The sequence below is a fragment of the Lissotriton helveticus genome, chromosome 10 (assembly GCF_964261635.1).
Source record: "Lissotriton helveticus chromosome 10, aLisHel1.1, whole genome shotgun sequence".
Taxonomy (NCBI): Eukaryota; Metazoa; Chordata; class Amphibia; order Caudata; family Salamandridae; genus Lissotriton; species Lissotriton helveticus.
In genome coordinates, this window is record NC_136071.1 from 1,158,084,300 (window position 1) to 1,158,100,640 (window position 16,341).

The 16,341-nt window shown below is 48.6% G+C and overlaps 1 protein-coding gene across 2 annotated transcripts in view; it reads right to left on the reverse strand.

Annotated features, from left to right (window-relative positions):
• UBE2E1 (ubiquitin conjugating enzyme E2 E1) overlaps positions 1–16,341 on the reverse strand; it is a 370,046-nt gene that overhangs the window by 131,965 nt on the left and 221,740 nt on the right. For both annotated transcript variants that reach the window (XM_078663987.1, XM_078663986.1), the window contains exons 2-3: positions 15,894–16,104; positions 11,739–11,789 (exon numbers count right to left, since the gene is read on the reverse strand). In XM_078663987.1, coding sequence (XP_078520113.1) covers positions 11,739–11,789; positions 15,894–16,072 — 230 coding nt within the window. In that variant the 5' untranslated portion in view covers positions 16,073–16,104. The remainder of the gene's footprint in view (positions 1–11,738; positions 11,790–15,893; positions 16,105–16,341) is intronic.

The window sequence follows — 16,341 nt, forward strand, 5'->3', positions numbered from 1 at the left end:
TATGGCCATTAATGCTAGGCAGGACAGGTGAGATGGTTTAATAAAGATGGAGAAGAGGAGAAACAGAGAGGAAGAGGGGGAGTGAGTGAGGGAGAGAGAGGTGATGAAAGTGCGGATGGGAGATAATGCCATGGGTAAGCGACAGACGGGGTGGGGGGCTGAACGATAGACACATGGTTACTCCGTGAGGGTTACAGAGAGTGATTGTGTGTGTTTTGGGAGTGGTTGGAAGCATGGAGACCCGCTCACAAGCACTTCAGGACTTTGTTTTAAAAGCCCCGGCATTGGCTCATCGGAGCCCCCTCAATAAAGGTGGGTCGCGCACCCGGTTCGAAAATGCTGAATTACGCGCCTTGTGCAAGCCTCCCTGTTAAGGGGAGTCTGAAAATTATACAATCAGCATTTTTTGTTGCGCCCGGTGAGTTACGACAGAACAGGGTGTTAAGGGGGGACATGCGAGGGGCACTACCTTAAAAAAATGTATTTTGAAGAAAAAAAACCTATTTTTCCCCTTGGCGAGGCGTGTCCGTACAGTAACACATCCAGAAAACGTACTTCTTCCAACTTTTTGATGAAGTGTATGTGTTCATCGAGGGGCACTACCTCTGGGAAACGTTTTCAATTATTCATAACATTTCAGCTTATTTTTGCTGAAAAACATTTCACATGCCCCTATCCCTCGGAGATTTTGATTTGCTTGTCTGTATTCACAGAGATCCTGGCAGCAGTCAAGAAATATAGAACCATCATAGATTCACAGGGGTATGATGGATAAATCTAACCAGAGCCCAGGCAGCTTGTCTGCAGTGACTGTGTAGGGTTCTGGTGGATGATCCACTTCAGGCTTCCTTGCCTTGAAGAAGCCCATGCCATACTGGCGTAGGGTGGAAACGTGTTAGATTATTAAAAAACGTTAAGAACATTAGGCAAAGAAAACCCTTGCAGGGTGGAAGATCGTACCTTCGATCTCATGTTTTCTATTCTGGGCACCGAGGCTGTTCCCAGACGGAACGAGAAGACACCAAGGAAACCCCCTAGAGAAGCATATGGCAACAGAACCAAGATTGCAGTTCCTGACAGCCTCCCTTGGTTCTCCAAAAATAAGTTCTAACCACCCCTTCACAGTCCTGAGCATGAGCACAGATATAAAAGGCCATTGTGGTTCTGTTTCCCCACAGTCCGGGAGGTGCCGCATTTACCGCTTTGTGGGATACAAGTGTTTTTTTGGTCAACGGGCCACTAATACTCCTGCATGGCGGATATTCATTTTTGCTAGCAACACAGGCCGCATTTAAAGGTGCGCTCACACCCAAAAGGACTGGCGTTGGATTTTCCAACTATTACCTCTCTGCAGCAGGCACTGAATATGCGGACCATTCTTCGCAATCAGGTGTAACAACAAGAGTATTGATCATGTTGATTCTAGACTCCGCCAACATACAATACATTGGGGGTCGGATCCCATCTCCCTTGTCCCCGTCCATTCTAGAGTCCGTAAACATATAATACTTAGGGGGTCGGATCACATCTCCCTTGTCCCCGTCCATTCTAGAGTCCGTCAACATATAATACTTAGGGGGTCGGATCCCATCTCCCTTGTCCCCGTCCATTCTAGAGTCCGTAAACATATAATACTTAGGGGGTCGGATCCCATCTCCCTTGTCCCCGTCCATTCTAGAGTCCGTCAACATATAATACTTAGGGGGTCGGATCACATCTCCCTTGTCCCCGTCCATTCTAGAGTCCGTCAACATATAATACTTAGGGGGTCGGATCCCATCTCCCTTGTCCCCGTCCATTCTAGAGTCCGTCAACATATAATACTTAGGGGGTCGGATCACATCTCCCTTGTCCCCGTCCATTCTAGAGTCCGTCAACATATAATACTTAGGGGGTCGGATCCCATCTCCCTTGTCCCCGTCCATTCTAGAGTCCGTAAACATATAATACTTAGGGGGTCGGATCACATCTCCCTTGTCCCCGTCCATTCTAGAGTCCGTCAACATATAATACTTAGGGGTTCGGATCCCATCTCCCTTGTCCCCGTCCATTCTAGAGTCCGTAAACATATAATACTTAGGGGGTCGGATCACATCTCCCTTGTCCCCGTCCATTCTAGAGTCCGGCAACATATAATACTTAGGGGGTCGGATCCCATCTCCCTTGTCCCCGTCCATTCTAGAGTCCGTAAACATATAATACTTAGGGGGTCGGATCACATCTCCCTTGTCCCCGTCCATTCTAGAGTCCGTAAACATATAATACTTAGGGGGTCGGATCACATCTCCCTTGTCCCCGTCCATTCTAGAGTCCGTCAACATATAATACTTAGGGGGTCGGATCACATCTCCCTTGTCCCAGTCCATTCTAGAGTCCGTCAACATATAATACTTAGGGGGTCGGATCCCATCTCCCTTGTCCCCGTCCATTCTAGAGTCCGTAAACATATAATACTTAGGGGGTCGGATCCCATCTCCCTTGTCCCCGTCCATTCTAGAGTCCGTAAACATATAATATTTAGGGGGTCGGATCCCATCTCCCTTGTCCCCGTCCATTCTAGAGTCCGTAAACATATAATACTTAGGGGGTCGGATCACATCTCCACTGGCCTTTAGTCACTAATTGGGGGAGGGGTTTGTGGGAAGGGGTGTGACTTGAGAGGGGTTCAATTCCCCAATACGTGAAGGGAAGTCAAATTACTCCACCCCTACCATCAAGCCACTAACAGTCGAATCACATCGCACGTATCCTCCAGTCACTAACAGTCGAATTACACAACCTGTGTAGCCTTAAGTCACAAACAGGTGAATTACACCACCCGTCCCCTCAAGTCACAAACAGTCATATCTCATCACGCCTGCCCTTTAGTTCAGAATCCTCCAAGCCATAAAGAACATGAACAAAACCTAGATGGTGCAGGGTCCAATGACAGAGCTGACATCAAGCAGCCCCAGGCCCGCCTGCCACCCTAAGGAAGAGAAATAAACCTGGATCGGAAAACTAACAAGAAAAAACCTACACCTAACCCCAACGGAACAGGAACAAAGTAAGAAAAATAGAAAAAAAAAGAAATGGTTCTGATGTGAAGACCTGTCAAGTGTTTTTATTTGCCTTCGAAAAGAAGTTGAAAGCCACCTTTTTCATGACGTCCGGGCCATTTAATTAAGAGAGGATGGGTTTCCCTAATCTGCCCCTCATGTCTCCTGAGACCCACCGCCGCCTTCTCTTGCGCCCCGAAACAGCTAACAAGCAACAAGTGGGCACTTTACAAAGCACCCAACCATATAAAGTGCCCACTACACCCCCTGGTTCAGCTCTGCCAGCTTTAAATGGCCATCTGGTGAATAAAGTCACATTACATCTCAAAACCGCAACATCAAAGAACATTCCAGAACTATAGAAATGTGAGGATGGTTAAAGATCGGGTTTTATTTCATCTCTAGAGTGCAGTGAAGGCCCCTGTGAAAGAAATAGAGCGACCCCTCCACCCCCACCCTAGCCACCCAGTGCCTGTAGTCATGGAACGTTATATGTGTCATAATTCCTCCTCCCCCTCCCCAAATAGTACTGGGAGGGTGGGAGGAATGGGGGAGGGGGCATGGTGGGTGTGTTGACACAGTGTGCTGAGAACTCGCTACAGAGACCCGTGTGCAGGCACGGGTTCAAATCCTGGCTTTGCTGATGTGACATATCATCCTGCAGATGTCAATAAAAAAGAAATGAATTGCTAATACCAGCAACCAATAGCGGTTCCCTTTGAGGCGCGCCCTTCAGACACGTGTTTCGACCTCAGTGAGAGGCTTCCGAACAAAATCACATCAGCTTAAAAGGGATGTGATCGGATTCGGCGATGAACAGATGCGTCTGGCAGACATCAGGCAATAGCATCACGGCTGAGGGTACCCTTCACCAGAGAGACCGAGGACAGCACCTCTGGCCGACGTCAGCACCGACTGCCACCTTCTCAAGGAGAGCTTTCTGGGAAGAGTACTGGATGCTCAGAGGCCACTTGGGGCACAGGGACTGCGTCATCTTCAGACGTCACTCCTCCTGCAGACGTCACTTGGAGCACAGGGACTGCGTCATCTTCAGACGTTCCTCCTCCTGCAGACGTCACTTGGAGCACAGGGACTGCGCCATCTTCAGACGTCCCTCCTCCTGCAGACGTCACTTGGAGCACAGGGACTGCGTCATCTTCAGACGTCACTCCTCCTGCAGACGTCACTTGGAGCACAGGGACTGCGTCATCTTCAGACGTCACTCCTCCTGCAGACGTCACTTGGAGCACAGGGACTGCGTCATCTTCAGACGTCACTCCTCCAGCAGACGTCACTTGGCACACAAGTGGAGGAGTGTGGCTCAATGGTTAGAGCGGCAGACCCTGATGCAGAGGTCTGGCCCGGGACCAGGGTTCAATTCCCGCCTCGGCTGGTCTTGGGCTCAATCTCCCCGGACCTGATAATTCTCGCCTCGGTGCCTAGTCTAATCATGGGTCCCACTCTGTGACTCTGGGCAATAGCTTGCTTAACCTCCACACCGGCCCCAACAACGCTGGGATGCCTGGCTTCACCCTGGGGGTGCCCAGGAGTGGACACTTCACAGGGAAAGCCAGGATGGGTTCCACAGCGGTATGAGTAATAGCGCCAGGAGACCGCTTGGTGGCAGTGCGCTCTACAAATACCTTGACATTTACATTTACACGGAATGCGCCTCCTGCAGACGTCACTTGGCACACAAGGAATGCGCCTCCTGCAGACGTCACTTGGCACACAAGGAATGGGCAGACGTCACTTGGGGCACAATACTGCGCCATCTTCAGACGTCACTGCTGCAGATGTCACTTGGCGCACCAGGAGAGCGCCATCTTCTGACGTCACCCCTCTAGCAGACGTCACTTGGGGCACAGAGACTGCGCCATCTTCATACGTCACCCCTCTAGCAGACGTCACTTGGGGCACAGAGACTGTGCCATCTTCAGACGTCACCCCTCTAGCAGACGTCACTTGGGGCACAGAGACTGTGCCATCTTCAGACGTCACTCCTCCAGCAGACGTCACTTGGCACACAAGGACTGCGCCATCTTCAGACGTCACTCCTCCTGCAGACGTCACTTGGCGCAGAAGGACTGCGCCACCTTCAGACGTCACTCCTCCTGCAGACGTCACTTGGCGCACAGGGACTGCGCCACCTTCAGACGTCACTCCTCCTGCAGGTACCGTCAGCCTGGAGGTTACTGGGCCTGTTTGATCCTCAGCACCCCTCTCCCTGTAGCCATCGTCTGACCTACAAATGTCCTCATTTGACCAGCAGACATTTCCAGACCTTCAGACATCACGACAGGCACGCGTAGCATGGAGTCTTGAAATGGAAGTGTCTTGACATGACTATGTTTATTTGTTCTGTAGAACGCACCTATCACTCCACTGGGGTATGGCTGCTCGGAGAACACGTCATAAACCGACTCATAGCTACTGCTGCAATTCTCTTCATTATGTCTGGGGGGAGAGATAGGGGTTCATATTCCTTCCATCTCTCAGAAGGTCAGACCCTGCTATGAATGCAGCAGGAAGAACACTCACTCAGAGACTCAGTCTCTGACCCTTTCCCTTTCACTTTTGGAATATCAGACTCAGTTTGGAGGCCACTGTCGGAGTATGTCTGGGGCAGGGCAACTTGAAACAGTATCTGAGAGGGAGAAAGGCTTAGTGGATGCACCACTTTATACACCAAACAAAGTTATTTTGGCAACATTCTCTCCTTTATTTGCAACCAAAGCAGGTCTGTAGCACTGGAGTTGCACCCGGCGGCCAACCTTGCTGCAAAGAGCTGACTCGGTTGCAGCTGCTAAAGGCGATAGGCTGGTAAACCCAGATAGATGCAATGACATGATTTCAAAGGAAAGGACACGCGTGCATTTAGAACAGAGATCTTTTGAGATGGAGTAAATAACAGAGCACTTGTTTAACCCCTTGCGTGCTCGTGACGGAACCGTTACGTCACGAGCTTCGGGTGGGCTGTGCTGGTGACGGAACGGTTCCGTCACGGCCCGCTCGCCGTGCCTGCGCGGCGCGAATTCTGCGCCTGCACTGAGCGTTCTATTAGGCGGGCGGGGCCGTGACGGAACCGTTCCGTCACAAGCACAGCCCACCCGAGGCTCGTGACGGAGCGGTTCCGTCACGAGTACGGGAGCGCCACACCCCCCCCCCTTAGCACTGTGGCGGAATAGCCGCTGCAGCTAAGGGGTTAAGTGAGGGCAATGGAACAGGCAGGACTTCACCTCAGTTGATACTTCAGATGCAAAAGTCAGTGCAGAATCTACACTGACACCAGAGCTCTTCACTACTCACACCAAGGCCTTAAACTATCCGCCCAAAAGTAGGTAAACGTGGAATCGTAGGTGTCAACAGAGCCCAGATCTCTGCTTTGGAGCCATTGAATTTTAGATGGTTCGAATAAACTGCACTTTTTTAAAACAATGCTGCAGATTTAATGCAGCTTTGGCATCACCCTTTCTAAATCTACCTATCATCTGTGTGTCATCAGCATAGCAGAAAGATTTTAGGCCAGAAGACTCAAATAGCCGAGCCAGGACCAGCGACAACATGGGCTCGGGGGACCCCACAAGTACATGGGCTCCAAGAAGATTTGTGAGGGTTCATTTTACTCGGAAAAACCTGTTTCAGAGCGGCTTAAATGCTTCTTATCAAACTGTAGCTCGAATCCAGCCACTCTCCAGAGGGGAAGGAAAAACAGTATGATTTGTGGTGTCAAACGCCACCATTAAATCAAGAAATATGGAGAAGCAATGACATCCTGATCATGGAGACGTCAGAGACACCCCTGACCATGGAGACGTCAGAGAAACCCCCCGACAATGGAGACGTGGGTTGGTTTCGACAAAGCTCACAGATGCCACACACTTTTTTTTATGAACCAACGTCACAAACTAGACATGGGTTTAACTCTGAAATGTCACAAAAGGCAAACGTTTGGAAGCACAAATGTCACTCAAACTGCAGACATCGATAGGAGATGCCCCAAAAGCGAACACTACTGAACACACAAGACCAGCACTTGAGTTGTGTACATGAACTGGCAGGGAGATGCACCAACACGAATCAGGTCGTCTACGAATGATTTAGCACCGGGTGCCCCACGAACATGCAGTGCACTAAGGGCGATGGAGGCGGCCCCCTTCCGTCCGCGCTCCGGTCCCCAAGCGAGCGGCTCTACGCACCGGCCCCCCCGACAGAGGCCAGCGTCATTCGACAAGCAGACCTCTATCCCATTAATTTAGGAGTTGCATGATGATGACTCACTGTGTCAATGCCACTCCCTCGTTCTGCAGAGAACGCAAGGTCCTGACGTGCAGGGGCCTCAACACACAAACCCCTGGAGTGGCCAGTGAGGCCGCGACCCGGAAGGATCCTGTGTGCCAATGTCACTCAACCAGCAGACTAGGCATGAGAACCCAGACCATGCAAATGTCACTCAACTCGCAGACATTGCTCGCGCAGCTTGGCTTGGAGAGATCTCAACAGGCAGACAATACGATGCACTAACGTCACTCATCCTGCACGCATCCACTTATCAGGGTCCCTTATTATGCAAATGTAACTTATCCAGCAAATAGCCCCCGAGCCGCTGACGGCAACCTGACAGATGTCAGCACAACACTCAACGCGCCAACGCCACTCAAACTGCAGACATTGCTCATTCCACTGACACTATCTGACTCACACACACCCTTCAACCAGCAAACATGGCCGCCACCAGCAATACATCAGCGGCGCCTTCTAGGACTTCCGCCTCCTTTTAGGCAAACATTTGAGTGGTAGGTATAATTAACGGCAAATGCAATAATGACGACACAGGCAGATCCCCACTGCTCGGTGCACACACCAAGGCTGCGTGGCCTGAGTAACCTGGTGGCAGCACTACCCACAAAACACAAGTCTCCATCACCAAGAACTAGAGTGGGCACCAATAGAAACCCTTCACGGTGCTCTCGAGCATGCACCAGGGTGCAGCGAGCAAGTTGGACTCTCTGCAGGTTTGTCTATGGGATCGGTCGGGTTTGACCCTCAGGTAGATCTTGAAAACTAGGATTAAATGGTGCCTTTTACCTTTAGGGTTTGCCACAGGACTGGATGGCTACTGTGACTGACCACTCAGCTTGTATCATTACATTTTTAGTGGGAGAGGAGATGGTGGCGTTATCAACGGGTTAATTCTATGCTTCAGAGTTAGTGTATTATAATTAACAATCACAGTTTTTCGTTTTTACAGATTTATACAGATAAATACAGACCGAAAACAATGTGTTTATTGTCTATTTATTTTGAAAAGCTGAAAAATAATGAAAATGTTGCTCTTTTGCTTGGCTCTCCATGCTATCTCTCATGAGTCACAGGCCAACAGCTGAGCAGTTAGCCAACATGGAAACACAAAACTTGGACAATGGACCAACCAAAAGCACTTACGGCACCAATCACAAAGAAGTCACCAATGAAATCAAAATCTTGAACTATCTTGTGTGCAGGCTTCTAAAAGTGTCCCCAGTCCAAGAGCACCGCCCTTCACCAGGGGCATTTGTACAGGTAAACTATATCAGAGCTGAACCACTTATGAAGTGAACATGTCCAAACAAATAGTTATTGCTCAATGAGGCGCAGAGTGAGACAAATTCTTCTTTATTATTTCATTCTTAAAAAGCAACAGCCAACGCGTTTCGTTCTATAGCGTAGAACTTCTTCAGGGCTTAATATAAACTCCGGGATGGATTTCCAAGTCAATCGTCACTTATGTGTATAAGTTCGGGCTAATTTTGATCCACAAAGCTGTAGTTGCATTGTATTCGGCGTAGGATCAGTCTTTTGTCTCAACACGCGATGGTTGTGTTATGCAGTTTATGCCCAGCAATGCATGCCTGATGAGGCTGTGTATTCTTTCGAAAAAACAAAACGCATCTTGCTTATTTAAAGAAGTCTTTTGGCAGATCTCGATTTCCCTGTGGATGCTGGCAGGTCCTGATGTGTCTACAGCTTTGTGGATCGAAATTAGCCAGAACTTATACACATAAGTGACAAATGATTTGGAGATCCATCCCGGAGTTTATATTAAGCCCTGTAGAGTTCCTAAGCTTTAGGACGAAACGCGTTGGCTGTTGCTTTTTAAGAATGAAATAATAAAGAAGAAATTGTCTCACTCCGCGCCTCATTGAGCAATAACTATCTGAATGGACTTGTTCACTTCATATGTGGTGCAGCTCTGATCTAGTTTATCAGATACTTTTCAAACAGTTGAAGGAGTATACCCTGAAGGCACAACAATGTCTGGGATTTCTAAATACTCACTCAGACAATAACACACGCCTACTCTTGTCCCTGTCTTGCTCGTCCCTGTTTTGAAGGTCTTAAAACACGGTTATTTAAAAAAAAAAAAAAAAAAAAAACTTTTAGGACACATGCAGGTGACTTACATGGAAGGGAGTGAGACCCCAAAGCTGAAAAGGCCCTCCGCCCCCACCGGGTAAGACACCGCGAGCTCTGTATTAGCAGCACATACTGCTGTCATGCTTTCAAAAGCACAATTATTTTAATACTGCATTTTTGCAGGCTTTTAATGTCAGGTATAGGCTGGTGGATCCAGTAATGAGCACTTGGGGCCGCGAAGATGGGTTTGGACGGGGTCTGGCAGGGTGGGGGGGGGGTCTCATCTTAACAGTGAGGAGTCAGTAGGGAGTGACTGTATCGGTCCGGCAGTCTCTCTCCATCATCACTTGCTGTAAAGTTGAATAATTCACGAGGAATTCTCTTAGGTCAAGGACATTCAATCTCTGCCGATTTCGCCGCCCCCCTCCCCGCCCCTCCCCCCCAAAAAATAGAGGTGCACGCAGTTTTCTGGGACTGACACATTTGTCGAGTTTTATATTTCTGAATGTTTACGCGCTCTGAAGCAGCTGAAGGTGGCATGTTAGCGCTATTTAGAACATTGGAGTGTTGGGAGCTCCATTGAAAACCATGGAGTGCTCTGGGCTTATAATGGCTGGTGTAAGCCCGGAGCTCCAACATTCCAATGCTTCTTTGTTCACAGCTCTGGCTGTGAACAAAGGCTTCAGGGAGCCTGAGGGGATTCCAATCCCCTCGCGCTCCCATAGGGCTTTGTTCTTTTTTGTTCTGCCCTCTAGTGGCAGGAATGTTCTAATAGCCTTATAGCCCTTCGTAGCTGGGCTATACCGGCTATTAAAGTCCCTCTCCCTTGTTAAAGGCACTCACCTTCAGCTCTGGCCTTTAACACTGGAGAGGGCCTTTAATAGTCAGTATAGCCCTCTACGGTGGGCTATAAGGCTATAATAAAGCCCCCAAATAAAATACTTATTAGCTGCGCAGTTAAGTGGCCGCTTTAAAGGTCTGCGTGATCTTCCAATCACGTGTTTGTATCCAGGCACAACAAGGTAACCCTAATCTTTTCAAGGGTGGGGGTTTAAATACCATTGAGATGAGTTTTTTTTAATCAGGACAGGGCGCCTAAAAACGGAAGCTTTACAGAATATAGCACAATATGATAAACAGAAATTACTAGGCACCAACATTTAATATCTTTATCGCAGCTTGTTCTGGTCGTCATGACCTAAACTGAAGCAACATGTTTGCTAATACATGACCGCTAATATTCAACAAATTAATAAACACTGATAACGTTTCCATGTTGATCAGATGCCTTCAAAAATCTACTCAAGAGCTCCAAAGCACAAAGTATTGCCAACAAGTTCCTGAACTCTAGCAGGAAGAAAGCCGCGGAACATTAATCACGAACTGGGAAAACCACAATAAAAGCGTTTTCACATCAACAGGCACAAAAGCCGGAGCACAATGGACCGACAGGCCCCGACTGCGGGCAGGTCACGTGGCACACAATCCCGCGTTCTGGCCGTCAATCAACTGATGTCATTTGCAATGTTAGAATATACATCTGAATACATCGTTAAATGATCTGAAACATAAGAGGGTGGTCCCCTCAAACAGCAAACATCACTCTTCGGTCACTGCTCTCGGACAAAAGTTTACACTTTATAAATACCAATATATATATACAAAAAATAAAATAAAATGGCGGATTCGCCCCCATGGGAGATGCCTCCCACACACCAGCCCCGCTCACTAAACAGAGTATGCACGCACCACAGCAAGGCCCAACCACTACCAACCAGAGAAACAGGGGGCAAGCCACCAAAAAAAGAAACACCTCTCATCACAAGCATGCTTTAACGAGAGAATATGGAATGGCAACCAACAACAGCGAAGAAGGACACAACATCACAGGCATGGGAGTGGGGTGGAGGGGGGCCGAGGCAGAAACTGAGGGACTAAGTGAAGAGGGTGAAAGGAGGGGCACAGGTGAAAATGTGAGTGAATGAGGGGGTACCATGAGCTACAGGGGGGCTACTGTGAGATTACGTCAGAGAGCAATGTGGGCAGGTGGTGAGAGAGGGGTGAAGAGTCACACACCACCGAGGACAGAGATGTGGGTAGTTTTTGTAAACAAAGAACAAGCTCAACTTAACTCCAAAAATAACACATTTTCGGTGGAGGGGGCCTGGGACTCCATATTCTTCGCTGCAGCATTTTTTATACACATCCACGCAGCTCCCCCTGCCACTCACGCACATTTAACCCCATTCAACATCAACCCCACTTGTCGTGCACAGGCTCAAAGCAGCGAATAGGGTGACGTACCTGCAGTTTGGGGGCGGGTCCAGTGTGATGTCAGCCAGCTCCTTCTGGATCCTGCAGGAAGAAAGAAGGGAACTGTCAAGCCCGAGCTTCAGTGAACACCGCACCAGTAGCGGGCAGATGATGAAAGTCTGAGCATTAGTGAACACAGCAGCAGAGGGGGGCAGATGATGAAAGTCTGAGCATTAGTGAACACTGCACCAGAGCGGGGTGAGCATTAGTGAACACTGCACCAGAGCGGGGCAGATGATGAAGGTCTGAGCATCTGGGAACACAGCACCAGAGGGGGACAGATGATGAAAGTCTGAGCATCAGTGAACACAGCACCAGAAGGGGGCAGATGATGAAGGTCTGAGCATCTGGGAACACAGCACCAGAAAGGGGCAGATGATGAAGGTCTGAGCATCTGGGAACACAGCACCAGAGGGGGGCAGATGATGAAAGTCTGAGCATTAGTGAACACTGCACCAGAGGGGGGCAGATGATGAAAGTCTGAGCATCAAGGAAACAGCACCAGAGGGGGGCAGATGATGAAAGTTTGAGCATCTGGGAACACAGCACCAGAGGGGGCAGATGATGAAAGTCTGAGCATTTGGGAACACAGCACGGGGGGGGGGGGGTTGAGGATGAAAGGCTGATCATCTGGGAAGGTAGCACCAGAGGGGGCAGATGATGAAAGGCTGAGCGTTAGGGAACACAGCACCAGAGGGGGGCAGATGATGAAAGTCTGGTCTACTCATAGCTAAACAGTACAGTCAACCCCTTGGGCTAGGAACATTCACACTGAAGAGGGTGAGCGGGACCACAGAGGATGAGGGAACTCTGAGCCATAAGTTTAGGAGCCCTCACCCCATGCAAGACTGGGAACTCTGCTCCAGAGAGACTTCCCTGGAAGATAAGGGAACTTTACCAGTAATAGGACTAAACCAAGTACCATCAACCCATGCAGGAAGGGAAACTGAGCACAGAAGGATGGGGCTATGGGGAGGGAGCCATGAAGGCAACAGGTGTGAGTATGGTGTGAATACAGGCGCATTAACCCTCTCACGCTAGGGAGCTCAACCACAAGCGGGTGAAGACACTTGCAGTACATCTAGGAAAGGAACCACTGACCCGCAGGAGCAAGAGAGGAGCGCTGCACCTGGGATAGGCCAAGCAGAGTTACAGGGGAGCCCATTGGACAACATGCCATCTCGTTACAGGGAAGCCCATTGGACCACAGGAACAGGGAGCTTCACAGACCAACTCCATGCAGTGTTACAGAGATCGTCGGGGTCCGGAAATGAGAGGAGGCATGCAGTTCCAAACAGGTGCCTAGCGTAAAGGGCGGTGTGCCGAATCGCTACCACCCCCCTCCCGTGACCCATGGTGCATTGACTGTTTGTACCTTTTAATAAACTCGGTTCCGCTCTAATTTTGACGGAATCCACACTTAGTGTTTTTAATACAATGTTTAACACTAGCAAACGCTGGTTAGGGTGGGACTTAGCGCGCCCATACCGCCGGGGTTCACCACTACACTTTATTGGTCCTGATGAAAGCCTGACTAAATGCTCACACATAGGCAGAAACATGTTGACCACACTCTTGGGATAAAACTGGACTTTTAATTTGGTCCTTTAGCCTACACTTCAGTTTTTAATCATGTCTGATTGGCAAAATTAATAAAATACTTTTTTGACACAAGCTGGACATGTTTTAACTCACTAACTCACCTTTCACCAATCCCTTAACCAGCTCCGCAGTAAACTGGCGTTGCAGCACACTAGGGTGGCATTCGGCCACTCCTGGTGGGGCCCGATGATGAAGCATGCCACCAACTAGGTTGGTGAGTGAGGGCCTTCTTGAAAACCTAAATTTGGTTCTCTTCACAGGAAACTCATACTGTGAATGAAAATACATGCTTGCTCTTCTTCTTCTTCGTTAATACACTCCTTTGTTGATTTCTTGTGTTACAGAGAAGCCCATTGGACCACAGGAACAGGCAGCTCCACGCCCACATAGGGGCCAGGAAGTGATGAACCGCCATATGCATTTCTACGGAAAGAACCACTGAGACACCCTGGGGGGCGGGAGCTATGTTTCTAAATATATCCATCCTCAGTTTCTTATTGTATTTTCTGGGGACAAGTCTTATAAATTGTCAATACTTTTAAGCATTCTCTCAATTTTTTTAAATGTTGCTGCGGTCCAGTACCTTGGTTACCAGCTGAGGCTCAATGACACCACTTCCAGTCTCACCTTCTCCACACTGTGTAAAGCATCATGGGCCAATCACTTCATCTCACTGTGCCTCAAGACTCTTGTTTGCCAAGACATTTACCAGTGACTGGACAGTTACATTATACAAGTAGATGAACTCTGCAAAAAACTTGGTAGAGTCCACATTTTACGAGCCCAATAAGCTGGTCATAAAAAAATTTACTCACATGAAGGTTTTATTGTGAGACAAACTACTCAAGGTCTGGAAGCAAGAGGAAAGTGGTACTTTCAAGGCTAGCATGCTCTGATTTTGTGCACAGTCACAACATTAAATGCTTACGGGTATTATTCATCAACTACTCTACCAACCCTTCCCAATCTAGAAAAGGTTGGACATTTACTCCTGACAAATGTAGGAGTAAAACATTAGTACAGAAATGAATTTCTGGGGGAAGAGGGAGGGATGATGTTACTTTACACTTGCTCTGCATATTTTCACATACAAATGTATATTTGCATGCAAAAGTTTAGTTTACAAACTTTTGCTAGGAATATGCCAAAAACCTGAAACAAGTTTGCAAATGTCTTAAAATAGTAAATTAGAAAGTCATGCAGGTATATCTTTGTGACTTTCTTTAAGAACGAGACCCGTTTTTATATTTTTTTAGATGGTGCCCATAATGACTTTGCATCTCTTTAAGGTTATCTGTGTGCAGCAAACGCATTTTCCTAAATTATGAATTAGAGAATAGTATTTAAAATTATAGTTTGTAACATCAGATGATATGTGTTGAAGTTGCAAATATTTTTTAGGTACATTTTTTCTTGAAAGCAAATTGCAGGAATATTTAGCTAAACCTTTCGTAACCTCAATCCGTTTTTTTTTCTTTTAAATCCAATCATAACTTATTTTTTGGGTACGTTTTACTTTGAAAGCAATCAGTCACCTGACTTGCTTCCAGTCTTCTGCATATATTTCCATACGATAGAGGAGCATTCTGGATTTTTTATGAATAGCTACAAATTGCTAAATTTGGCAAACATGCATACACATTTTGGTATTGAAACCATGGTTAGTACTGCTCAGTGTATTGCTCACCTTAACAGTACAAGCTTTGTATTAATAAATCATATATATAGTTTTTTAGAATTTATACAAATGGGCCATCTTTCCATCCCAGCATGCAATCTTCTTTCTCATCAGCAGCCTATGGCAGGGTAAACTGGCAGCCAAAGAGCTTGTGCCACAGGGTGTTGGGCCTACTTAGCCTGTGAACAAAATAAACATGAAGTCATGTCTTTGACCCCAAAAAATGTTATCAGGACTTGTTCTGGACCTTAAAGAATGAGTGTAGGGTGAAAGGGATTCCACACCACTATGCGCAGTACACGCATGTCAACTCAAAGGACCACCCAACCAGGCCAGGGGTGAGGGCAAAGAGACTCTTAAGAGCACCACCGCTACATGCACCTCTCCAGGAAGAACCACTCAACCACACCTGGGGTGAGGGAGTTGAGTATCAGGAGAATAACCTCTTCAATGGGATTATTTTCCAAGCCCTAGGTATGGGTATGGTCTCCAACCGTGCTGGGCCTGCAGTGAATCTCCTCCAGTACACGGTTCCTAGTGGCCGCGCCCCTTCCATGGTGTCCTGGACTCAAGGTTCCAAGTGGCCACGCCCCTTCGGTGCAGGGGTCCTGGACTCAGTGGAGAGGTGTGGTGGAGCAGCCAGGGCCGCTGACTTCGGAGCACAAGGTTCACGGTTCTATCCCCGGCTCCGGCAGCAGCTCAGCTCAGCACCATGTGACTCTGGGCAATAGCTCACTTAATTTCCACGAGGGCCCCCAGCTCCTTGAGACCCGTAAGGGTGAGTAGTTTGCACCTTACAAATACGGATTTACATTTACATGGTTCCAAGTGACTGCACCCCTTCCGTGCAGGGGTCCTGGACTCACCTCTTGGCGCTCGTGGACAGCAGCTTGGAGTTCTTGCTCATGCTGCCCTTGCTTTCCTTCTTCTTGGGCGGGGTGGGGGCGCTGTTGAGGCTGGGCGGCTCCCGCTCTATTTGCTGCTGCAGGCTGGAGGAGATGGAAGAAGAGGAGCTGCTGCTGGCCCTCGAGTCGTCATCCGACATGGCGAGACCAGCGACCGTTGACGGGAGACGGCCTGGAAAGAAGACGAGAAATGTGTGACCATCAATCATCACCCTCACACCGCACAACACCTGCCGCACCCCCACACAGCACAACACCTGCCGCAGCCCGCGAGATCACCCTCACACAGCACAACACCTGCCGCAGTCCGCAAGACCACCCTCACGCCGCACAACACCTGCCGCAGCCCGCGAGATCACCCTCACACAGCACAACACCTGCCACAGTCGGCGAGACCACCCCCACACAG